This window comes from Acinonyx jubatus, chromosome D4 (assembly GCF_027475565.1).
Source record: "Acinonyx jubatus isolate Ajub_Pintada_27869175 chromosome D4, VMU_Ajub_asm_v1.0, whole genome shotgun sequence".
NCBI classification, from domain to species: domain Eukaryota; kingdom Metazoa; phylum Chordata; class Mammalia; order Carnivora; family Felidae; genus Acinonyx; species Acinonyx jubatus.
In genome coordinates, this window is record NC_069391.1 from 6,132,829 (window position 1) to 6,159,531 (window position 26,703).

The 26,703-nt window shown below is 47.2% G+C and overlaps 1 protein-coding gene across 1 annotated transcript in view; it reads left to right on the forward strand.

Annotated features, from left to right (window-relative positions):
- Window positions 1-634: 634 nt before the first annotated feature.
- FNBP1 (formin binding protein 1) overlaps window positions 635-26,703 on the forward strand; it is a 140,831-nt gene continuing 114,762 nt past the window's right edge. The window contains exons 1-3 of the mRNA XM_053205445.1: window positions 635-655; window positions 928-1,113; window positions 1,394-1,729. Coding sequence (XP_053061420.1) covers window positions 635-655; window positions 928-1,113; window positions 1,394-1,729 — 543 coding nt within the window. The remainder of the gene's footprint in view (window positions 656-927; window positions 1,114-1,393; window positions 1,730-26,703) is intronic.

Sequence of the window (26,703 nt, forward strand, 5' to 3'; positions counted from 1 at the left end):
GCGCTAAAAACGAACGAGTAGGGGGAGCTGGTAACTGAAAGAAACAAAAACAAAAACAAAAAAAAACCCCACCAACCCAACAGCTTAGACAGTTTCAATTTATTGTAACTCTGTCCAACAACGGAAGTAGACTCGTAGGTTTCTCTGCAAGGGTTTTTCATCTCCACCCTTCCACGGAGGAGAATGATAAACTTGTTGAGGCTGGTGGTGGTGGGGTGGTAGGTATTGGAGAGACGCATTATTGCGCAATATTTCTCAAATGGGGCCCATTTTAGAAATACTCAGAAAAGTCAGTAATGTTAGATACGAGCGAAAGAAAACTTGGGGAGGAGAGGACGTAGTGATTCAGAGGGAAGAGTCGGAACTCCACAATTCAACACAGCTTGTTGGAAATATCTGGGTAGACCTTTGGAACACAAAGAAAAGGGGAGCATCTACTTAAAAATCAACTCGGGGGGCACCTGGCTGGCTCAGTCTCTGGAGCTTGAGGTTGTTTATCCTGGGGTTGTGAGTTCCAGCCCCACCTTGGGTGCAGAGATTACTTAAAATCTTAAAAGAAAAATCAGCTCTCAGTTTACCAACGTTGGGCGGGTAACAGGTGCTCATCTGCTGTTCCTCTCCAGCACTGGGTGAGATGGATACTTATAACCTCCATGTGGGAGGCGGAGTCATTGTCTTGAGGCCACCCAGCTAGTGTGTGCAGGAAGCCCGATTGACGCGTTATCCGTGGACCCAACGCCTTTGCTACTGTAACCCACGAAGCCGCGACGTTATTTCACGTGTGAGCGTTTCTTGGCCCAACCAGTTGGGAACCACTGGTTTCAGAGATTAGAAATCACTGGTTGCCTGCCCCTGGATTCCTTCCCCGGCCCCTCAGAGCTGCTTGGTCGCTCTTGGCCTCGACTTCCCTATCTGTATCCGGCACAGACATCGCCGTACCAGGCCCCACTCCCACCGTGCAAGGCCGCAGGGCCCTTCGGGCCTCCGCGGCTGCGGGGCGGTGGGAAAAGGGCAACCCGAGCGAACTCTGGTCGGCGCGAAGGGCCGCCAGGGAAAAGTATTGTCCTTACGTCCGAATTGGCGCTCGGCGCGCTGGGGCAACCCCAGGCCTCGGTAGAGCACCGCTAATAACAGAGTCCGGCTACGTTCAAAGGCGAGAGGTCGTTCCAAGAGCACAGAACGTGGTCGCTAATAAGAAATAAAAGAAATCGGCAGGGCGAGTTCTCCGGGTTCCAGATCCCGCCGGCCCTCCCGCCACCCCGTGCGTCCTTCTGGACCCCGGCGCCTCGGAGGCCCGGCGGAGGGCGCCCGGCGGGAAGGTGGGCCGGGGGCGGGGGCGGGGGCGGGGCGCGCGCGTGCGCGAGCTGTCAGGCCGGCCCCTCCCCCGGCGTAGCCCCGCCCCCAGCCCGCAGCCCCTCCCTCGCTTCCCCCTCCTCTGGGTCTCCGGGTGTTGGGCGGGCGGGCGGGCGCTGCGGCGGCAGCGGCGGCTGCTTCCTCGGGCCATTTTGCTGAGGAGCTTCGGGGAGGAGGAGCTGCCGAGGAGACCCAAGGCGAGGAGCGGCGAGCCAGAGGAGGCGGCGGCCGCGCGCGCACCGGGCTTCTCCTCGATCGCGGGGATCTCAAGGGGCGAAGGGATCGCCGGGGAGGGGGACCGGAGAGCCGCGCCCGCCGCGCGGCGCGCCCCTTCCCGCCCCCTGCCTGCACCATGAGCTGGGGCATCGAGCTCTGGGTGAGTGAGGGACGGGGCCCGCCGGGCTGCGGGGGGGTGGGGGGGGTGGGGAGGTGCCTGGCGCGCCTGGGCAGGGGGCGCGGGCCGAGCTGCCTTGGTGAAGGCGATGGCGCGCTGGTCCGGGTCCCCGCGGCCTCGGGAGCAGACGCGGGGCTCGGTGCCCCTCGTCGGCCTTGGCCCGAGCCGGAGGTGCGAGTCAGATTCGCCCTTCCCAGGCGAGGGGAGCTGGTGTGGGTCCTCGGCCGCCTGAGAAGGGGGCACGGATCCGGGTCTCCCCGGCGGCCTGGGCCGGGGGTGCGGGTACCCCCCCACCCCCTCCAGCAGCCTGAGGAGGGGGCGCGGATCTGAGACCCCAGGCCGCCTGAGCAGGAGGTGCAGATCTGGGTCCCCCCTACTCCCTAGCGGCCTGAGGAGGGGGGAGCGGATCTGAGTCTCCCCGGCGGCCTGAGCAGGGGGTGCGAACCTGGGTCCCCCTGCTCTCCAGCGGCCTGAGAAGGGGTGCGGATCTGGGTCCCCCCAGCGGCCCGGGAAGGGAGCACGAACCTGTGCCTCCTCCCCAACGCCTCGCCCCGGTGCTTGGGAACGGGGTGCGGATCCAGGTCCCCGCGGCGGTCTGGTCGAGGGGCGCGGGCCGGCCTCCCTGTTCCCCGCGCCCCGAGCTCAGAGTGGTGTGTGGAAAAAGCAGCCTTAATCCCTCGCGTCGAGTAACCGATGCGCGACCGACCGGCTTCGAGGGGGCGTGGAGGCCGTCGGATTTTCGGGGCTGCGGGATGCGTTCGGGCGCCCCAGCCGCGAGTCCCCAGGGCTGTTCCCCCAGTGGAAGTGCGGGCGGATCTGGCGCTCCTCTCGGGGGCGGGGCGGCCTCGGCCCGGCCGGGTCCCAGGTCTTGGGTTTTGGGGTACACGGGCGAGAAGTGGTGTGTCTTCCCTCTCGGGGCGAGGACTTTTGACCTGTGGCGGCGCGGGGCGCGCTCGTAGTTCTCAAGGAGCAGCTCAGGTCCTGGGTTTGCCGCGGGGACTGCGGCGTTTGGCCTGGAGGGGAAAGTAGTTGGGGGGAGATGTGTGCCCACCTTCAGGAAGAGGCGTTCGCGGGGGAAACCGCTCTTTGACTGCTCAGAGGAAACAGTGTAACATGGGGAAGGTTGGCGGCGAGGGGCGCCCTCCGAGATCCTCCAGCGGGGGCTGCCGATGGGTAAACAGGCGGCGAGGTGCCTGGAAACGGCGTCCCCGGAGCGGGGCGAACTGGGGACGCCGAGGCAGCGCGCAGGCCGTGCCCGGGGAGCAGAGGCTGTGGCCGGTGGGATGGAGCTGGTTTCTCCGCCTTTCTCTGGATTCCTGGGGAAGTGGCCGGGCAGGGGATGGGCAGTACGGTGGGGGGGGGGGGGGGGGGAGGGGGGGAGGAGGAGGAGAAGTGGATGAAATCTCAATCATCGCCCAGAAATGTTCTCAAGAGGAGACCTTTCCCCATGGTGAACTCCAAAGGGCCTCCTTTCCGAATTCCATTTGTAAAGGGTGTGGAGGAGAAAGTGTGGGGTGGTGGTTGCTCTGAGCCGAGGCCAAGAAATCTCGTATCAAAGTAAAACAAGGTTGGAGCAGCTATAGAAACGGAGCGCATCCTCCCTTAATTTTTTTTTTTTTTTGGCTTTAATTGTTTTTACATAACCATTTCTCCGGCTCAGAAGCAGCTACTGTTACTGATAGCAAAATTCTGAAGGCAATAGCTCCCTTCAATTAGAGTGATTCACTTGATAAACATCCTCTGTCTAAACGGACTCAAAATTTCGGCCGATGTTTACAAACACTCATTTTAAAAATAAAGGAACCGATGGTTTTAGGCATTTGCAACATCCCTACTGAGGCAAAAATCTATCCTTTTAAGTGCGGTGTTTCGTTCCTCTTCCACTCCTTGTCGGCTCTTTTTAAGCTTATCTGGGGTGGGGGGAAACAAATCAGAAGTAAATTTTATCCAGATAATAGAAATCCTGGCACAATTTCTTTTTGCACTGGTTCAGACAAGAGAAAGGGGTTAGGGAGGGGAAAATGCAATCTATTTTTAGGCGAGACAGGTTGGGTAAAAGGGACCGAACACAGTGTGGCCATTTCAGTGATGTGAGTGAATGTCCTAAGAGGTGATCAGGAAGGAGGAGGTAGTTATGGGGAGAAAATGGTAGATTGGCCCCAATCGCCTGCATTGCTCTTTAGAGGGCAGAGGGGTGGGAAAGACAATTTTGCCGAAAACAAATAGGAACTGGAATATGTATGATACGGAGCCTTGATTTCCCAAGTAAATTGGAGGGGTGGTGGATAGGGATGTTGATGAAGCACGAGTGGCGGGGGGGGGTGTGTGCTGGTAACTGTTGAAGCTGGGCCATCAGCATCAAAGGACCCAGGATACTCTTCCTACTGTACATGCTTGGAATTTTCTATAATAGAAGTAATTGGAAAAGGTCGTTAGGGAGTATATGTGTACTACTTGAAATTTTTTCTTTTCTTTTTTTGCTTGATAAATTGACAAGGAAGAACACATCAGTTACTGTTTTATACGTGCACGTATATGTCGGCGAAGAGTTACCCCCAAAAACCATTCCACTCGAGTGTGGTGTGGGGGGGGCTTTGTCCTTGAGTGGCTGAGAGTTTAATAGAGGGGAAAGAATCAACACGTTATTTGCACTAATAAGAGAAGTGAATTATTGGAGTTTTAAGGTGAAATGCCCAGGAGTATAAGGGCAACAAAATGTCTCTTTTCAGTTGCTTTATTTTATTAGTATAGGAGATTTAAGAGAAACTTTGGAATAATGAAGGATTCTGAAAAAGAACCCTCCAGTCCTTCAGTGGTAGGAGACTGGGTGAAGTATAGGGGTGGGCAGTGTCCAGCAGTCGGGCACAGAGCAGGCATTGAGGGTTTTCCTTGAATGGTGGCTTGGACTCAGGCACGCGGGTAATAAGATAACGACGGGGTTGGGGCGCCCGGGTGGCTCAGTCGGTTGAGGATCCGCCTTCGGCTCAGGTCATGATCTCACGGTCTGTGAGTTCGAGCCCCGCGTCGGGCTCTGTGCTGACAGCTCGGAGCCTGGAGCCCGCTTCGGATTCTGTGTCTCCCTCTCTCTGACCCTCCCCCGTTCACGCTCTGTCTCTCTCTGTCTCAAAAAAAAAAAAAAAAAGATAACGATGGGGCGCAGAAGCCTAAATTGTCAGAATTACGTCTCTAGGTGGGGGGAGACGGCCCTATGGTTTGGGTGGCCGTGAGTTATTTGTAACAGGTGGTTGCAGCTTTCACAGACCTTCACAAATACCACCACGTTTCTCACACATTTTAAGACTTTAGTCAAGATCCGCACAGGCCTTTAAAACCCACGGGTTTCTAATGGGTCCTTTACACTCGAGGACTGGTCTCCACACATGTCCTCCTTTTCGGTGGAGTGAAACCTTTCTCTCTCTTCCTTACTTTCATATTCCAGGAAACCTTGAGAAATCATGCAATGTTCAGGAAGTTCTCATACCACTGTAAAAATGAACTCAGACCCGTACTTTGTAATAACTTTATTGGATCGTTTGTATTTAAATTGAGGCTTTTTATTTTTGTATCAGAAGGTCGTCACAAAGTATAAAGGCTGCTTTAAAGTGGTTAGGGTATAATTAAATTGTTTCTGTACAACTCTTCATATTAGCCCCTTTTATTTTTGTTATTAAAAAAAATTTTTTTTTTAAGTTAAACTCCACGCCAGAAATGGGGCTCGAACTAAGGACCCTGAGATCAAGAGTTGGGTGCTCTACTGACTGGGCCAGTCAGGTGCTCCCCCCACCCCCCCCCACCCCATGCTATTCCCCTTTAATCAATCAGAACCTGACACAGAGCTGGATCCCACAACCCTGGGATCATGACCTGAGCCAAAATCCAGAGTCGGACGCTCAACAGACTGAGCCACCCAGGTGCCCCTCCCTTTAAATCAGTTTTTAATTTTTTTTATTGAACAGCTATTGTGTGCAAGACACTAAGTCCTGTTATATACATTGAAGGATATCTACGTATTTCAGCAAAAGCATTGAAGCAGGTTTTAACTCTTGTCTGCCACATCAGAGTCTAAACAGAGATTTATGTTTCTAAGAATAACCAAAGTGCGTTTACTCAAGACTTTGTTACAAAAGGTAACCTGAAGAGGGTTAAATAGATTGCCCTGATTTGTTGACACTGTGACTGGTCATGGGAGAAATGGCCAAGCAAGAATTTCTTACATTTGAATGGGGTTTTTTTTTTTGTTGTTTTTGTTACTCAGTAGAGGGAAGTGACAAGTTAGTGAAGTGTCACTTCAGATTTTTATTTGCTCGCTCATTAATGCAAAGTATAAATAAACCCATTGGAGATTTTAGCTTTCCTCATGATGATTCTACTCTCTGCTGCTAACAAGTGACTAAGTGACAGAACCTACTTTTCTTATCTCTCAGCGTCCTCTCTGTCATCATCATTTCTTTACTTTGGTGCTAATAAGAAATGGACTGGCCCAAATGTCAAAAGCAAGAAAACAAGCAGCGAGACTGAATAATACCTATTGGTTAACATAGTAATCCCCTGTGTTGATTGTGTGTAATTTAAAAAAAAATTTTTTTTAATGTTTATTTATTTTTGAGAGAGAGACACACACACACACAGAGTGTGAGCAGGGGAGGGTCAGTGGGAGAGGGAGACACAGAATCCGAAGCAGGCTCCAGGCTCTGAGCCATCAGCACAGAGCCCGACGTGGGGCTCGAACTCACAGACCGTGAGATCGTGACCTGAGCTGAAGTCGGCCACTTAACCGACTGAGCCACCTAGGCGCCCCTACTGCATGTAATTTTTTAGCCTAAGTTTCTAAGACATTGCCAGGCACGTGATGTACATTCGACACTAGGAGGAATATGGTGATGGTGACTGTGGGATGCAGATTTTTAGAGGCAGCTATGAAAGAGTGATCTACCAACTGTACTGAGAACAATGCCCGACTCACAGTGGGAGTTAGTAAATATTTGCTGAATAAATGAACGAATCCTTGTTGTCCCTTTTGTTTTAACATTGGCTTTTTTTTTTTTTTTTTTTTTTTTTTTTTTTAAGTAATGGGAGGGTAATTTTCCCACCTTTCTGCCCTCTGGCAGTTGTAAACATGTTTGATGATTCTAGGTGTCTTTTATTTATTTATTTTTTAATAGACTTCAGTTTTTAGAGCCATTTTGGTTTCACAGCAAAATTGAGTGGGAAGTACAGAGATTTCCCATAGACCCCTCCCAGTCCACAAATACGCACAGCCTAGGCACCTTTCTTTTAAAGTAAGGCTTGAAGGTTTCTCTCTTCTCTGTCGTTCATGCTGTTTATGCCTGCTATGCATGTGTGTGTTCATTAGAACACTTCCCAGAGTGTTAAAATTGTAAACTAGGCAATACCAATCCCTTCTTCATCTTGAAGTAATTGACTTAGTAAGTTCCAGGTTTGGGAGAATGATGAGTACCTCTCCTCACTGCAGAATGCTAAATGCAGGGCCGTATTAACAACAACTCCTAGACCTTCTGCTCTTTATTCTTAATGATTCAGAGATTTCCATTTGGGATAAAACATAGCAAGACCAACAGGGGAGACCTTCATTACTCTCAGATCGGTGGTGAGTGGAGCAGCACTGCTTCGGAAGACACACTAAATGGAGTTTAATTCTGTCATCCCTGCCTTGCCATTAACATAGGCTTTCCCCAGGGGCGCCTGGGTGGCTCGGTCAGGGTCAGTTAAGCGCTCCACTTCGGCTCAGGTCATGATCTCACAGTCTGTGAGTTCAAGCTCCACATCGGGCTCTGTGCTGACAGCTCGGAGCCCGGAGCCTGCTTCGGATTCTGTGTCTCGCTCTCTCTCTGCCCCTCCCCTGCTCATGCTCTCTGTCTCTCTCTGCCTCAAAAATAAATAAAACATTTTAAAAAATATTCAAAAATAAATGAATAAATAAATAAACATTCAAAAAAATAAAATGAAGCAGGCTTTGCCTGCCTCTTCTGGTTATGAAACAAAACACGGGAGGTCTGGCAGCCTTAATTCCCTTATCACCTTCTTGTCCTCCCTACACACTAGACATCATCCTGAAAATTCGTATAAACTGCATTTTTGGTAGGTGACGCTGCATTTCAGGTACCGTAAAAGAGTTTTGTAAATGCCCGTGCTCACCGTGTGACCACATTAAACTCGCGCTGTACGTCGGGGCGACGCGGAAAATGCTCTTTGGAGGTCTATTCAAGTATCACCCACTTCCTCGCTAAAGCTAATATTGTGTTTCCTGCATTACTCATACTTGTTTCATCAACACCACCCACATTTAAAAACAAGGCTTTATTTTGACACTTAAAAATTGCAAGCTACCGAGAATCCATGAATGCCCTCGGAATTAATCTAATTAGATTTTAGAACGTGGGTGTGAAATCTGGAATCAGTGTTTGTAATGAAATATTTGTTTCCTTTTTTAGTAACACGTACTAGTTTCAGCCTAGCGATATGTCTAGTTAAGAAATGTTAAAAATCAGGGCACCTGGCCAGCTCAGTCGGTGGAACGGGCAACTCTTGATCTCAGGGTGGTGAGTTCGAGCCCCACTGTGGGTGTAGAGATTACTTAAACATAAAATCTGGAGGGGCACCTGGCTGGCTCAGTCGGTTGAGCGTCCAACTCTTGATTTTGGCACAGGGGGTGATCCCAGGGCTGTGGGATCGAGCCCATGCCCACGCCTGCTTGAGACCCTCTGTCTCTCTTCCTCTGTCCCTCGCCCAGTTTGTGTTCTTTCTAAATAAATAAATAAATCTTAAATGTTAAAATCATAAAAGGCCATGTGTGTATATTATATTAGAGAGTTAATTGAGCGTATACAATGTTCCTTAGACTTGGTCTTCCAATTGGCCCAACTTTTAACTCGTAAATCTCATCCAGTTTGTAAGTTGTCTGTTAAATTCACAGAAAGCTCAAACAACTTCAGTTGTTCCATACTGGAAATAGATTCAAACCGTCCCCCCCCCCCCCCAACAACGACAAAGAGGTGAAGCTTCCAATTTCTTATTGCAAAAGTTATAATACCTCTTCACATTTAATCTGTAACATCACAATAGCTATACTGCGTGTTTTTATTTAATTAATTAATTAATTTAATGTTTTATTTAGTTTTGAGACAGAGAGAGACTGAGCATGAGCAGGGGAGGGGCAGAGAGAGAGGGAGACCCAGAGTCGGACGCAAAGCTCCAGGCTCCGAGCCGTCAGCACGGAGCCCGACGCGGGGCTCGAACTCACGAACCGCGAGGTCATGACCTGAGCCGAAGTCGGAGGTTCAACCGACTGAGCCACCCAGGCGCCCCGACTGCGTGTTTTTGAAAATGTAGAACGTGCCATTCTCGTCATGAGAATGAAATTTTTAACAATTAGCTCTTAACACCTGTGGCTTTAGTTTATACAGTTTAGCAGCTACCGTTTCTGTTTGTGCTTCTCTACTCTATGGTTTATATAAGCGGAAATAGTTTATAAGTTGTATAAATTCTATAGTTCTTGTGGTATTTTCACCTGTGCACCGTGCCCCATTGTCCTACATGCTGTTGAGTATTATCATCAACATTGCTGTTTATTGAGAGCTTATCATCTCCCGTGTCCTGTACAAATTATTTTCCATCAGGGGCGCCTGCGTGGCTCAGGCGGTTGAGCGTCCGACTTCGGCTCAGGGCATGATCTCACTGTTGGTGAGTTCGAGCCCCGCGTCGGGCTCTGTGCTGACGGCTCGGGGCCTGGAGCCTGCTTCGGATTCTGGGTCTCCCTCTCCCTCTGCCCCTCCCCTGCTCACACTGTGTCTCTCTCTCAAAAAAAACAAATAAAGATTAAAAAAATTAAAAAAAATTATTTTCCATCCATCACCTCATTTAATCTTTCCAAGAATCCAGTGAGGTAAGTACCATTCATGCCAGCATCTGGGAAGAAGATGTTGAGAAGGAGTTAGGAGTGGAGAGTTTTATTAGGAAGTAACACCCGTGAAGAGAAGAGGGAAGGGTGATTGCGAGGAGGGGCCACTGGACCAAGATGCAGCCTGACAAAAGTCTCTGCCAGGCCGGTGAGGAGCTCCAGGGCGAAGATTACCCACTGAAGCAATTTCACATTGGACAGAAATGGCTAGGCCCTCGTACTGCCTTGCACATTCATTGGCCAAGGGCCGCCCCAAGAACGGTGTGACCTTGGCTGCCATCTTGGTCCGTCTTTGGTTGCCACAAGAAGACCGTGACCTTGGCTCACAAGATAAGGCAGACCCTAAAGGAGGCTGTCTGCTACACTCCTTGCAGCTGGGCGGCGCATCTTTTCTGGAAGCCGGATCTGAGTGGCACAGCTCTGCACCGGCCATGGCCATACCCTTATCGTCCCCTTTTGTGAGAGGAGGTTGAAGCTCAGAATGATAAAGTAGCTTGCCCAAGTTCACAGAGTAGAAAGTAGGGATGCAATTCCATACCTGTGGGATACAAGAGCCCTCTTCCTCAGCCTTCAAACATTTTTTAAGTTAAGGGCTGCCTGGCCGGCTCAGTTGGAAGAGCCGTGAGTCTTGATCTCAGAGTCGTCAGTCAAGCCGCACGTTGGGCGTAGAGATTACTTAATAAAAAATAAAAAATAGGGGCACCTGGGGGGCTCAGTCAGTTAAGCATCCGACTTCGGCTCAGGTCATGATCGCCTGGTTCGTGGGTTCGAGCCCCGCGTCGGGCTCTGTGCTGACAGCTTGGAGCCTGGAGCCTGCTTCCGATTCTGTGTCTTCCTCTCTCTGCCCCTCCCCCACTCGCACTCTGTCTCTGTCTCTCTCTCTCAAAAATACATTAAGAAGAAAAACATTAAAAAATAAACAAAAAAATTCAAGTTAATGTCTTCAAAAATATTCTTGTTGGAACTTTTTATTAGGGATATTTTCAGGTCTGCTTACAGGAAGTATTATTGTGAACCCCTGTGTAGTCATCACCCAGCTTGAAGGTAATCGATAATGTTGGCATTCTTCCCGTCTTGGCCCCACCGGGTGTGTTTAGAACCCTTGGTCTTTCCCCCACATATTTAAAAAAAATTTTTTTTTTAATGTTTATTTTTATTTTTGAGAGAGACAGAGACAGAATGCAAGTGGGGGAGGGGCAGAGAGGGAGGGAGGCACAGAATCTGAAACAGGCTCCGGGCTCTGGGCTGTCAGCACAGAGCCCGATGCGGGGCTCGAACTCACAGATGGCGAGATCATGACTTGAGCCGAAGTTGGATGCTCAACCCGCTGAGCCACCCAGGTGCCCCTCCCCCACGTATTGTAACGCTGTTCGGCTCCTCCCCTTTTCCCAGGAACCAGGCAGAGAACCAAAATTCTTCTGCCCATCTTTTAAAATCTGAAGACAGAAGAGAACGCACTTGTTAAGTGCCCTGGACACCTTTATTAGAGGATTTATTTTTTCTAAGGTTTTTTTTTTTTTTTTTTTAATGTATTTGTGTCGAAAGAGAGAGTGCGAGGAGGGAAGGGGCAGAGAGAGAGAAGGAGACAGAGAATCCCAAGCAGTGTTCCATCTCACAAACCGCTAAACCATGACCTGAGCCGAAATCAAGAATCTGACGAGCCACCCAGGGGCCCCTGTTAGAGGCTTTAGATGTCTCCTTTCGTGACCTAACAAGGACCATGTGAGCTTCATAGCTTTCCCCGTTTTATAAATGAGCCTCAGAGAGGTGAAGCGACTTAACCAGACTCACCAATGAACCCTGGAGTTCATGCTTCAGGTTTGGGTTTGTTTGTTTGTTTTTCGGACACTAGACAAATGTAGTTGTAAAACTGCATTTTCCGTATTAGTAGCTTGCAATCCCTTTTCTGCCCACCACTCGCTCAGATGTCCCCATCATCGATGTGTGTTTTGCTTTCAAAAACCTTTGCTGTTAGTCATATTGGGAAGCACCGAGAACCGGTGACTCACGGAGTTAAGCGCTGCAGCCCCAGCAGAAACTGGGATGAATGAACCTTATAGACCAGCAGGTGTCTCATGCGTGTCTAATGGTTCCCTCATTCTTTCAAATCCAAAGTTATTTTTTTTCTCTTTTTTAATATAAAGAAATTAATTTGTAAATGTATCACTATTTTTTTGTAATTTTTTTAAGTGTCTGTTTATTTTTGAGAGAGAGAGAGAGGGACAGAGTGCAATCAGGGGAGGGGCAGAGAGAGAGGGAGACACAGAATCGGAAGCGGGCTCCGGGCTCTGAGCCATCAGCACAGAGCCCGATGCAGGGCTTGAACTCACAAACCGCGAGATCATGATCTGAGCCGAAGTCAGACGCTTCACACCCAAAAGGTGTTAATCTTAAGGTAACATTAAGTTCTGATTTCCCTTCTAACAAAAGTACGTCTTATCAAAAAGTATTTGTGTTATGGTTGTTGGAATGTTTTGTCGATCAAATTGAGAAAGAATGAAGAGGTTATAGATATTGACCATTTGGGGGTTTCTGGCCGTCACATGCAGGGCCTTCAAAGTTTTGGTTCTTGGAGATGAAGAAGCTAACCCTTTCCCCTCCTATCTACAGCAAAAGGAAATGTGGCAACTTTTTTTTGTTAATTTTTTTTGTTTTTATTTATTAAAAAAATTTTTTTACATGTTTTATTATTTAATTTTGAGAGAGCGAGAGACAGAGTGTGAGCAGGGGAGGAACAGAGAGAGAGATGGGAGACACAGAATCCGAAGCAGGCTCCAGGCTCTGATTTGTCAGCACAGAGCCGGACGCAGGGCTTGAACCCAACAACCGTGAGATCGTGACCTGAGCCAAAGTTGAACACTTAACCGACTGAGCCACCCGGGCGCTCCGAAAACGTGGCACCTTTAAAGGGAACCGTTCCCTTTATACTTGTGTGGGCACCACCAGAGCTGAGAGCAGGTTCCTAAAATGCATTAAAATACCCAACAGGTTCTTGGGAGAAATGATGTGGGCGTTCCCATGTGAGAGAGAACGCATAGCAGAGCTCAACTCGGCCTTCGAGGATTGCCTAACCTAACCCTCATTAGTGTTGGGCAAGCCCTCACATTTCCCTTCCTTGGTTTCCCCACCCATCAAGTGGTATGATGATGCTTTCTTCCTCTTCGTGAGAAAGCAGAAAGGTAAGTGCTTGTTTGTAAAGTGCTTTGAGATGGTTCCATGAGGCATGATGGGTAAACACAAAGTAGTATGGTGATGGGAAGGAAAAAAAACGCCTCTCTTTGGGAGCCAACTGCAGAATTACCCTGCTGCAAGCAGGACTCATGAAAAATGAGCGATTCACTCCTTGCCTTTTGGTTTTCACAGTAAAGTCTTTGTCCTTTGACCTAAAATTCTCTTTACGTGTTAACAATGAAATAAAATAATAGGAGGAGAAAATGCCTGGAAATCATGGCTTTGGAAAGAAAGTCTGGACTTTAGGAGACCAGGCGTGTTTATTACTTAAAAAAGTTTTTGTTTTAAAATATAGAATGGACTCCATAACACTAACCATACTAATTTTTAGCAATATACATGGGTCTACTTACGATATAAATTGAATGCTCCCGCTCCAGGCAGAATAGTTCTCTTTGGCTCTTATTACCACATTTTTTTTTTAAAGTTATTCTTACGGGGCGCCTGGGTGGCTCAGTCGGTTGAGCGTCCGACTTCGGCTCAGGTCATGATCTCCCGGTCCGTGAGTTCGAGCCCCGCGTCGGGCTCTGTGCTGACAGCTCAGGGCCTGGAGCCTGTTTCAGATTCTGTGTCTCCCTGTCTCTCTGACCCTCCCCTGTTCATGCCCTGTCTCTGTCTCAAAAATGAATAAAACGTTAAAAAAAATTTTTTTTAAACTTATTCTTACAGATCATGAGAAAAAAAAAGTTGTAATTAGGTATGTTAGGTAGACTGTGGTGATCATTTCACAATATATACAAATATAGAATCATTATGTTGTATGTCTGAAACTAATAATGCTGTATGTCGACAATTATTTACTTATTTTGAGAGAGAGAGAGAGAGAGAGAGAGAAAGTGAGCAGGGGAGAGGCAGCGAGAGAGAGAGGGAGAGAGAGAATCCCAAGCAGGCTCTACACTCCGCACAGAGTCCCATGTGGGGCTCCATCTCACCAAGACGATAGAGACAATAGAATCAAACGCTTAACTGACTGAGTCACCCAGAGCCTCTCTATCTCAATTTTTTTTTTAAGTTATCCTGAAGTGACATTATTTCCCCCCAAAAGCCGGATGTTTGCTGCCTGAGACGTCTGATGAATTATGCTACGTATCAGCTTAGTTTGAGATTGACTTCTTTTTTTTTTTTTATTGTTTTATTTTTTATTTTTTTAAAGTTACATCCAAATTAGTTAGCATATGGTGCAACAGTGATTTCAGGAGTAGATTCCTTAGTGCCCCTTCCCCATTTCGCCCATCCCCCCTCCCAGAGCCCCTCCCGTGACCCTCAGTTTGTTTCCATATTTATGAGTCTCTTCTGTTTTGCCCCCTCCCTGTTTTTATGTTATTTTTGTTTCCCTTCCCTTATGTTCATCTGTTTTGTCTCTTAAAGTCCTCATATGAGTGCCGTCATATGATATTTGTCTTTCTCGGACTAATTTCACGTAGCCTAATACCTTCCAGTTCCATCCACGTAACTACAAATGGCAAGATTTCATTCTTTTTCATTGCCGAGTAATGCTCCATTGTATATATAGACCACATCTTCTTTAGCCAGTCATCCATCGATGGACATTTGGGCTCTTTCCATCCTTTGGCTGTTGTCGAGAGTGCTGCTATATAAACATAGGGGTGCATGCGTCCCTTCGAAACAGCACACCTGTATCCCTTGGATAAATGCCTAGTAGTGTAATTGCTGGGTCGTAGGGTAGTTCTCTTTTTTAGTTTTTTAAGGAACTTCCATACTGTTTTCTAGAGCGGCTGCACCAGCTTGCATTCCCAGAGATTGACCTCTTAACAAAGAACACAAAGAAGCTTAAAATTTTTTGCACTAGGATAGGTATATATGGAAATGACTGGCAATGTTTGGGCAAAAAAATTTGGATTTTGTTAGTATACATGTGCATGTAAAATATATTTTTCACTATAATGCTACATGTTTATTTTTATTTATTTATTTCTTAAGTAGGCTCCATGCCCAGTATGGGGCTTGAACTCAAGGCCCTGAGATCAAGAGTCAGATGCTGTACTAACTGAGCCAGCCAGGCACCCCACTATGACTCTAAGTTTTATTTTTATTATTATTATTATTTTTAATGTTTTTATTTATTTTTGAGAGAGAGACAGACAGAGCACGAGCAGGGGAGGGGCACAGAGAGAGGGAGACACAGAATCCGAAGCGGACTCTAGGCTCCGAGCCGTCAGCACAGAGCCCGATGTGGGGCTTGAACTCACAAACCGCAAGATCGTGACCTGAGCCGAAGTTGGACGCTCAACCGACTGAGCCACCCAGGCGCCCCAATTTTATTTTTATTATTAAAAAAGATGTTTTTTTAATGTTTATTTTGTTTTTGAGAGAGAGCATGAAGAGGGGACGGGCAGAGAGAGAGGAAGACACAGAATCTGAGACAGGCTCCAGGTTCTGAGTTGTCAGCACAGAGGTCCAACGCGGGGCTCGAACTCATGAACCGTGAGATCATGACCTGAGTCGAAATCAGACACACAACTGACTGAGCCACCCAGGCGCCTCTAAGTTTTTACGTTTAAATTTTACTTGGCCTTAAAAGTAAGTGATCTAGTATTATTTGTTCTGTTTTGTGAAAACCATTGTTCGTCTTGTGATGAGGATTGCGTTAAATCCGTAGATAGCTTTGGGCGGTATGTAAATTTTAACAGCCTGGGGCTACACCAAAATAAAAACTTCTGTTTAGTGAAGGAAACACACGAAACAAAAAGACAACTCAGCGAGTGGGAGAAGATACTTGTAAGTGATGTATCTGATAAGGCATTAATACCCAGACTATATAATGAATGTGTACAACCCAGCACCCAAAAACCCACCAATAATCTGATCAAAATATGGGCAGAGACCTGAACGTTTTCCCAAAAAAGACATATAGAGAGGGCCAACAGACACGTGAAAAGATGCTCTACATCACTAATCGTCAGAGGAAGGCAAATGAACTGAGATATCACCTTACACCTGTGAGAATGGCTAAAATCAAAAAGAAATAACAAACGTTGGTGAGGATGCGGAGGAAAAGGAACCCTCATGCGCTGTTGGTGAAAAGGCAAATTGGTGCAGCCGCTGTGGAAAACAGTACAGAGGTTTCTCAAAAAATTAAAAATAGGATTACCGTATGACCCAGTTATTCTACTACTGGGTATTTACCCCCAAGAAAACAAAAACTCTTAATTCAAAAAGATGTATGCACCCCTAAGAATGAAATCTTGCCGTTGAGAGACTCCGGATGGACCCTAGAGGGTATTAGGCTAAGTGAAATAAGTCAGAGAAAGACAAATACCATATGATTTCACTCATAGGTGGAATTTAAGAAACCAAACAGAGAGTAAAGGGATAATACCGAATCTTAAATACAGAGAACAAACTGGTGGTTCCCAGAGGGGAGGCGGGCGGGGGCAGGGGGGCGGTGCATCTGGGTGACTCAGTTGGTTGAGCATCTGACTCTTGATTTTGGCCCAAGTTGAGATCTCACGGTTGGTGGGATCAAGCCCCGCATCAGGCTCTGCTGGGGCAGCACAAAGTTTGCTTGGGATTCTGTCTCTCCCTCTCTCTCTCTGCGTCTCTCCCCACTCACACTCTCTCTCCCTCTTTCTGAAAATAAATAAACATTTGAACAATTTTTTTGCTAGGTAAAGGCGATTAAGAGTACACTTTCCATGATGTGTGCTGAGTCATGTATAGACTTACTGAACCATTATACTGCATATATTGATACAGATATGATGTGAACGATGGAGACATCCATACTTTGTCCACAATACCTATTTTTGGAGCATCTCCTCAGCGCCAAGACGTGGTTCTTGTCCTTGAGCAGCTTGTAATCTCGTCAGGGTGCAGAAGCACAGACAAGAAATCACACTACAGTGTGATAGGGACCAAGCTAGGGTAACTCCATGGAAATAGGGACACAGGACTGTAACTCAGTTTGAGGGAGAAGTGGCATCGTGTGGAATCCTGAACAATTCGTTAATGACACAGGCAGAGGGGGTGGCCAGGTTAGGAGGGTGATCCAGACGGAACCTTCCAGGGGCAGGGAGTAAATGGTCTCTCCGCAGGTCCATGAGTATGAGAGGACGTGGGACTGGAGAGTGAGCGGAGCATATCAAGAGGAGTCGAGAAAGGTAGACGGTAGCTGACGATTGTGTGGCACCTTGAGGGCACGCACGATGCCCTTGAGCTGAATGATGAAATCAGGTAGCCACGTGGCCAACTTTTAGCCTCCTTCCTGCAGGGTGGGGGTTGGAAAGAAGCCAGGTTGCTGTCGACCCGGCTGGGTTAACAGGCTGATTGGATTCATCATGTGGGAGTACAGAGCCCCTCTGGGTATTATTTTTATATGGGTGGAATTAGGCTAGAATGAACTTTTGGGGGGCCTCGAATGCCTAAAGTAGGGTCTGTCTTGAGTAGCGAGCCAGGCGATTGGGAGGATGCGGCCAATTCACCACTTTGGCCTGTGGGTTAAATAGCCTGTCAGCTTCTGGTCCTCTTGTAACCCCATTGGGCCTAAAACCAAAACCTACGGTTGCTTCTTTCCGGTCCTTTGTTTCTGCGCAGGAGGTACCGTCCGGACAGGGGTTGGCCAGCGTCTGTTCCCCAGCTTTCACTAAGCTAACGGATTTGCTAGGCCTGGAGGTGACTCACGCTAACCAAATTCCCAAGACTGACGAAAAACTCAAAATGCAGATTTTAAATTTATCAGGAGAGGTATATCCAGAGAGAGACCAGGGCTTCCTATATGCCCAGCTGCACGTTTTCTCCCTGTAGGCTAGTCTAGGTGGAGGGCGGGATTCCACACAAAGTTTCTTGGAGAGCATAAAGTCAGAATAGATTTGGATGCATTTACTGGCTTGCGACAGCAAGCTGTGGAAACCCAGCCCTTCTAGAGGGGATAGCTCCACATTAAGGATAGAATAAAGCCTATTTGGTACATGCTGTGGAGACGATTCCTTTTTCTTTAATCTGTTCTTTCTTTAGAGAGACTGCAGGGTATTCAATTATGTTTCGACCTGTTGACTTCCAGTTTCTGTTCAGTCTTGCATTCGTGAGATTATATCCAGGTACCCAGATTGGATATTGGGTCTTCTTACGTGACAGCTTTTGCCACACTGGCAAGTCTGAGAATTTATTTTATTTTATTTTATTTTATTTTATTTTATTTTATTTTATTTTATTTTATTATTTTATTTTATTTTATTGTTTTACTTTATTTTTATTTAATTTTATTTATTTTTAAGGCTACCTTTTTAAAAAATGTTTATTTATTGTTAAGGAGGAAGGAGGGGCAGAGAGAGAGGGAGACACAGAATCCCAAGCGGGCTCCTTGACTGAGCCACCTAGGCTCCCCGAGAATCTATCATTTAAAAATCCCTCCTGGGGAATCCTGACGTGGCTCGGGGAGCATTATTTTAACACTTGGATTCCTTCTCGTGCGTTCTCAGCTTTTGCTCGTTGTTATTATTATTTTTAAGGTTTACGTATTGAAGTAACCTCTACACCGATATGGGGGGGGGTTATGACCCCAAGATCAAGAGTTGTGTGCTTTTCCCCTTGAGCCAGCCAGGCGCCCCTCAGTTTTGATTTTTCTGTTATGTATTTATTTATTTTGAGAGAGAGAGAGAGAGTGTGCAGCATGCGCCCTCATGGGGGAGAGGCAGAAAGAGAGGGAGAGAGAGAATCCCAAGCAGGCTCCATGCTGTCAGCACAGAGCCCCCTGTGGGGCTCGATCCCACTGTCCCTGAGATCCTGACCTGAACCAAAATCAAGAGTCGGATGCTTAACCAACTGAGCCACATGCCTGGTTTTTATTCTTTATAAGAAATGTAAAATGTAGGGGCGCCTGGGTGGCTCAGTCGGTTGAGCGTCCGGCTTCGGCTCAGGTCATGATCTCGCGGTTCGTGAGTTCGAGCCCTGCATCGGGCTCTGTGCTGACAGCTTAGAGCCTGGAGCCTGCTTCAAATTCTGTGTCTCCCTCTCTCTGCTCCTCCCCTGCTCATGCTCTGTCTCTCTCTCTCCTTCAAAAAATAAATAAAAACATTTAAAAAAAATAAAAAAAAAAGAAGAAATGTAAAATGTAGACATAATTTGGAGCTGCTTTCTAACCCTGGCTCCCACTTACAGAATAACCATTCTAAGATACTCTCTCTCTCTTTCTTTCTCTCTCTTCTCTCTCTTCTCTCTCTCTCTCTCTCTCTCTCTCTCTATATATATATATATATATATTTTAAGATTTTATTTTTAAGTAATTCCTACACCCAACGTGGGGCTCAAACTCACAACCCTGAGATCAAGAGTCACACGCTCTACTGACTGAGCCAGCCAGGCACCCCTCTGCGTAATATATCTGATCATCATAAATGCTATGGAGAAAAATGAAGTGTGAGACACTGGGAACTGAGGAATTAGGGTTGATGAGGAGGAGAACAAAAGTGTAGCGCTGGACATTTTTCCAAGATGCCTCTTAGATCTTGAAGCATTTAATGCCAAGTACATCGTTCAATATATGTATCTGGAGCTCCGGGAACAGGGCCATGTCTGTTTGGGTCAGATTACCCAGTATAGGCGTGGGTAATCAGGAAAGCTAGCATTAAAACGATAAAATTCCGAGCTCTTGTTATAGTGGTATTCCTCCAAGTGCTCTTTTTAAAAAAATACGTGTTGTTATTTTTTTAGTAATCTCTATGCCCGACATGGGGCTTGAACTCACGACCGGGAGATCAAAAGCCACACGCTCCTCCAACTGAGCCAGCCAGGCACCCCCCCCCCCCCCAAACACTCTTATTTAACTTTAGAACTCTGTCACTTAGCAAAACTGTCATAATACGTTGCCCTTTTGGACAGTGGCTGTGCTGTTTGGTGAACTGTTTACCTTACTGAGAACCGTTCGTGGAGCTTGTCTTAGATCGGGGGTGGGGGGGAGGGGGGGAGCGGAGACTATTAAGAGTCGATTGGTTTTGTAAGTTATTCTAAGAGCATGGCTAACAGATCTTGAAGTTTTGATATGCTCAGAAGTCAAACTAAGGTACCGATTGAAAAATGAGAAAAATGCAAAGAAATGGCCACCGACGGGCATTCTGCTTTTGGTAATTGACCAGAGCAGCGCATGTCACATATGGTTGGAATAGGGTTTTGCAGACAGTCTAGTAGGGTTGGCTGTATTTCTTTGGGAGCTGCCTGTGTGCTTGTTCTCACATTTGGAGATGAGTGGGGAATGTTCAGAATCATGCAGTCCACACCTTGTTGACGGAGATCTCTTTTGTACCTGAGCCTGGTTAATTTTCCTCTTTCTATTTCTCCGAGATAGTTGAAAATTGGTAATACGGGGGTGGGGGGAGCCCTACTTCATATGGTGGCCAACTCTGTTTTGCAAAGATTGCCACAACAACCTCTGAAATTGTACGTGTTCTTACAGCGTGACTCCCACGCAGGGGCAGGAGAGGGCTGTGTCCCTTCCCCTTGAACCTTGGCAGATCTTGATGACTGCCTTGACCAACGGCGTAGGGCGAAAGTGACACCCTCTGATTTCCGTGGCAAGATCACAAATATAGCGCGTGCTTTTTTGGGGATGCCTACTCTTAGAACACAGCACTGCCTGATTGGGAAAGCCCAGACAGTCCACATTGAGAGACTGAATGAAGGTTCCTGCTGACAGTCCAACTGAGATCCCAGCTAACTTTCATAATCAGTTGCTAGCCATGTGAGTGAAAGCCTTCCAGATGATTCTAGTCACCAGCTGTTCAGTCCCCATAGCCTTCAAGCCTTTTCAGTTGGGGCTCCAGCCATGGAGAAGCAGAGATAAGTTGTCACGGTCAGATTGCTGACCCGTAATAAAATGGTTCTTTCCCACTAAGTTTCCGGGGTGATTTAAAACAAAATTTTTTTTTTTTTACATTTATTTATTTTTGAGAAACAGAGTGAGACAAAGCGTGAGTGGGGGAGGGGCAGAGAGAGAAGGAGACACAGAATCCGAAGCAGGCTCCAGGCTCTGAGCTGTCAGCACAGAGCCCGTCTCGGGGCTGGAACTCCCCAAAAGCGAGATCGTGACCTGAGCCGAAGTCGGACACTCCACGGACTGAGCCACCTGGGTGCCCTGGGGGTGATTTTTTAAGCAGTAATAATTGGAACAATATCCTTGGATGTCATATTAGATAAGAGTAACGCTGCCCCTTCCTTGTTTATTCAACAAGAGGGTTGCCATGTACCCTCTTATTCTACCCTAAAGAGAAAATAAGATCATTTTCTTATTGAAGAAATCCCTTAGAATGTGACACTGAAAAACAGAGGAACATTAATAAAAACATTAAAAAATAAGCTGTTATACTGTTCTTCTCTGAAGGCGATGGAATAGGAAATTGACAAGGCATCTCGCGAAGACTTACAGGAAAAAAGAAACTCTCTACATACGCAGTGGGTTTTAAGCTTCTGGTCGCAGGATTGTGGTCGCTTTGAGCGCGGTGATTCAGGGTCGTTGTTTCTGAAATGCCAGTTCATCCTTGACTGTCATCCACCTGCAGAAGAGCACGTTTCATTGTCAGGCCCCTTTGTTTGTAAGAAATAGTTCTGTCATTTTTTTTTTTCTCCCCAGCATCCATCTCGTCTTTGAGGTGTAAGCCAGGAGGATCCGCTTCAGAGGTGTTGTTTGAGGAATATTAAGTAACGTGCACATTTTCCTAGTTTTACTTTTGAAATACGATCAGAGTTCTGGAGGCAGTGAATCTGCCAGAGTAAAGCAGAAGACACGGGTCTAGTTCTGTCTCGGCTAATTCACTCTGTGCCTTCGCTCTCTGAGTGAGGGGCTTGGGCTAGGTGGTCTCTTAGTTAGAAACTGCTCTATTTTAAGGGTGCCTGGGTGGCTCAGTCAGTTGGGCGTCGGACTCTTGGTTTCGGCTCAGGTCACGATCCCAGGGTGGTAGGATCGAGCCCTGCGTCCAGCTTTGCGCTGAGCACAGAGCCTGCTTAAGATTCTCTCTCTCGGGGCGCCTGGGTGGCTCGGTTGAGCATCCGGCTTCGGCTCGGGTCATGATCTCACGGTTTGTGGGTTCGAGCCCCGCATCGGGCTCTGTGCTGACAGCTTAGAGGCTGGAGCCCGCTTCGAATTCTGTGTCTCCCTCTCTCTGCTCCTCCCCTGCTCATGCTCTCTCTCTCTCTCCTTCAAAAATAAATTAAAAAACATTAAAAAAATTTTTTTAAATAAAAAAGATTCTCTCCCGCTCTGCCCCTCTCCCCCACTCATGCTCTCTCTCTCTCCCTCTCTCCCTCTCTCTCTCTCAAATTAAAAAATAAATAAATAAAAATTGCTCTATTTTATTTTTACAAGACTTGTACAACTTAGTCCGTGTGTCATTTGTTCAAGAATTCAGGTCTGGAGCCAGACTGCTTGGTTCAGAGCCCGAAACTAACTAGCTGAGTAATTCTTCTGGGTACGTCGCCTAACCTCAGTTCCTTCATCTGTAAAATGGGGATAATCACAAGGCCTACTTTACGAGTTCATTGGGAATATCAAATCGGTTAATGAATAGTTAAGAGCCGTAAACGTCTGACACTATAAGCTATATTGGCTTTGGCTCTCACTAGTCACCTTACGCGCTGCTGGTTATGATGATATTTCATTCATATGCTGAATCTTGTCCAGAAGAAACTGAACGGGCATTTCCTCACTAGGCGTATGGTAGAAGCGATCGGTGAGGTGGGTATAAACTACACTGTGTGACCTCAAGTCCCTTCAACTCACGTGTTGTCAAGTAATCGGGATTCCAGGATCAGTGGGCACGGAACAAGTTGTCCTGGGAGTACTGATGCGCAGTAAGAAGAGAACACGTCAGTGTCAATTACCCTAGAGTAGCCACTTCCGAGGCTAGAAACCCTGCTGAGAGATTTTATGTATAGTTCCCACACGTAGCTCAAAGAAATGCTAATAATGTTAATAGGAGGTTTGTAAAAGGTTCAACAATTCAAAAAGTGACACATGAATAGAACCATTGAGCACATTCCTTAAGTTGTCAGGCACTCTGGGCTTGGATTGAATATCTCTGATGTGACTCCATAGGCAAAAACTACCAGGGGCTGTTTTGCTCATCCAGAACTTTTTGCCTGAATGGCTTGTTGTTTCATTTAGTTGTCACTTTGGTAGATGGGCAAGGAAATAAGAGAGGTTAAATAATACTATTCCAGAAAGACTTTAGGCTTCAGATCAGAAAGACTCAACCACCTGATGGAAAAGAACGTAGGCTGATAGCTTTTTTGTCCTTCACTTAGGGATTTCTTTGGATGTGGGACGCCGGTAATTGTCTGAGAAAGTGGCATGAACAGTCAATTAGAGGAGAAGAAAACACTCAGGAGGACTCGGAAAGCAGTTGGCTGGGCTACAGACTGTTTCTGATCACTCCAAGCCCATCTAGAAATTACCCTTGATTATTTAAAAAAGACTGAAAACTTTAAAAGCCATTTGCAGGGCGCCTGGGTGGCTCAGTCGGTTAAGCGGCTGACTTTGGCTCAGGTCACAATCTCGCGGTCCGTGAGTTCGAGCCCCGCGTCGGGCTCTGTGCTGACAGCTCAGAGCCTGGAGCCCGTTTCAGATTCTGTGTCTCCCTCTCTCTGACCCTCCCCTGTTCATGCTCTGTCTCTCCCTGTCTCAAAAATAAATAAAAAATTAAAAAAAAAAAAGTCAATTGCAGACGTGTCAGGAGAGTTCAGTTGGGTGTCACCGATATGTGGGGGTCTCTACAAAGGTCTGTTCGTTGGGAAACAGGTAGTATTTATTTGAGGTACAGGCTCCACCCACGTCACCTGCTTGGGGTGTGCTGGCTGGCTGTTCAATGATTACCTAGGTGGGCCAAACTGAATGTGACTCTTTTTTGTTTTTTTAAACGTTTATTCATTTTTTGAGAGACAGAGCATGAGTGGCGGGGAGGGGCAGAGAGAGAGGGAGACACCGAATCCAAAACAGGCTCCGGGCTCTGAGCTGTCAGCACAGAGCCCGACACGGGGCTCGAACCCACGAGCTCTGAAATCATGACCTGAGCCACAGTCGGATGCTCACCTGACTGAGTGACCCAGGCGCCCCTGAAGATGACTCTTACCTTGGTATTTCAGTGTGGCAGAGACCAGAGATCCAAGGAGACTGTTATATACGCTATTTCCTTGGCAGTCTTTGAGCTGTGGGCCAGTCTTAGGGACCAGGCAATCTCCTATGGAGTAAAAATAAAGAAAGCAAAGGAGAAAAGACAGAGCCTCGGGGGGGAATGTAGGATTTGCTGATGTGGATCGAAGCTTGTGTTCAGGGAAACTGGGTAAAATGCTAAATAAAACAATGGCCCGTCCTTCGGATCCTATGGACAGCTTAGGAACCTGGATTCCTAATAGGGACCGGGTGAGTCTCAGACCTGAGTGCAAACCCAGCCAGGCCGGACCTGCTCAGAGTGATGGCTAAATTTAGAATCCCCTGGCACACTGTCGCTTCCAGCCGCTCGTACCCTCCTGTCCTCCAGACCAGCCAGCCTGCTTCTGCCTCAGCTCTGCACCGCTTTGCCCTAGCTTTGCCCTCCACCAGGAAACCCTCCTGCCCCAGGGAGCTCCCTGACCCCTCCCCTCCTTCCATGAACCCCACTTGTAGGTAGTTTCCTTTCTGTGACCTCTTTCCTATAGTTACACGCTTAAAGGAACTCCGTTAAAGATGCATAACTGGGGAAAAGTGATCTCAAAAGCCGTGATTTATTTCTTATTTGTTTGTGTATTTTGGAATAAACAACTTGGGCTCCTGGTATGTATTTCTCCCAGTCACCCCTTCCCTTCCCTGGAGGCAACCACTGGTTAACTAGGTTCGTGTGGATTCTTCTAGAGAGCTCTCGAGTGTTGGCAAATAAAAGCTCCCCCCCCCCCCCATAGGAATGGCAGCATGGCATTCACATTTTTGGTATCTTTCTTTTTATCACTTATACTCTCTTGGTGTTCTCTTTCCCTTAGCTGCCTCATTCTTCTTAATGTAACTGTTATTTATTTATTTATTTATTTTGGGGCGCCTGGGTGGCTCAGTCGGTTAAGCGTCCGACTTCAGCGCAGGTCACAATCTCGCGGTCCGTGAGTTCGAGCTCCGCGTCGGGCTCTGGGCTGATGGCTCGGAGCCTGGAGCCTGCTTCCGATTCTGTGTCTCCCTCTCTCTCTGTCCCTCCCCCGTTCATGCTCTGTCTCTCTCTGTCTCAAAAATAAATAAACGTTAAAAAAAAAAAGCTTATTATTTATTTATTTATTTTTTAAGTAATCTCTACCCCCAACGTGGGGTTTGAACTCATGATTCCGAGATCAAGAGTCTCCTACTCTACTGATTGAGGCAGCCAACCAGGCGCCCCCAAAGTATCAATTCTTAATTAATGCTTATATACCATTCTATCATGTGGGTATATTGAAACTTGTGATGGTTGTTTAGATTGTTTGCAATATATTTCCATATTAAAAATAAGACAGGGGCACCTGGGTGGCTCAGTCGGTTGAGAGTCTGGTTCTTGATCTTGGCTCAGGTCTTGATCTCAGGGTCGTGAGTTCAAGCTCCAAAAGGAGAGTGCGGGGGTGCCTGGGTGGCTCAGTCCTTTGGGCATCAGACTTCAGCTCAGGTCATGATCTCACAGTTTGTGGGTTCGAGCCCCGCGTCGGGCTCTGTGCTGACAGCTCGGAGCCTGGAGCCTGCTTCGGATTCTGTGTCTCCCTCTCTCTGTCCCTCCCCTGTACTCTCTCTCTCTCTCTCTCTCTCAAAATAAATAAACGTTAAAAAGTTTTTAAAAATAGTACAGATTAAGAGTCTCCTTTGTTGTTTTGCATATGTTTGGAGGATAGATCCCAGGAACCTGGATAGGTACCTCCGAACCACCCTCTGAAGAGGCCCAAAAACAGTCTGTGTGCTTTCCAGCGTGTCTGAGAGCCCTACAGTCCTACATCCTCCCCGACACTGTGTGGCCAAACGTTTTGCTATCTGCTAATCAGTGGCTAAAAAGTGATGGCTTCCGTGTGGTTTTAATTCTCACGTATCTTTTCAAAGTTTTAAGAACCATCTTCTTTTCTGTAAACTCTTGGAGTCCTCTATTCATTTTCCATTAGCTGGTGATGAGTGGGATGTGAATGTGGTTTAATAAGCAAGTCGGCTGCTCAAGGGCTAATGCGAAATGACCTCATCTTAGGTCCTGGCATGGTAATAACTCAGAAAAGAGAGGCTAGATTAAATCTAATCTCCAGGCGTGTTTTATCAAAAAGCAAACAGACTTAGGTAAGAGCTTGTCTCTCTCTCTCTCTCTCTCTCTCTCTCTCAAAAAAAAAATTTTTTTTTAATGTTTATTTTTGAGAGAGATAGAATGCAAGCAGGGGAGGGGCAGAGAGAGAGTGAGACACAGAATCCGAAGCAGGCTCCAGGCTCCGAGTTGTCAGCACAGAGCCTGATGCAGGGCTTGAACTCAGGAACTGCGAGATCGTGACCTGAGCTGAAGACAGATGCTGGGCCGACTGAGCCACTCAGGCACCCCCGCACTATCTTTTTTTAAGTTTATTTATTTTTTTGGGGCGCCTGGGTGGCTCGGTCGGTTAAGCGTCCGACTTCGGCTCAGGTCATGATCTCACGGTCCGTGAGTTCGAGCCCTGCGTCGGGCTCTGTGCTGACAGCTCAGAGCCTGGAGCCTGTTTCAGATTCTGTGTCTCCCTCTCTCTCTGCCCCTCCCCTGTTCATGCTCTGTCTCTCTCTGTCTCAAAAATAAATAAACGTTAAAAAAAAAAATTAAGTTTATTTATTTTTTAAAGTAATATCTGCACCCAACATGGGGCTCAAACTCAG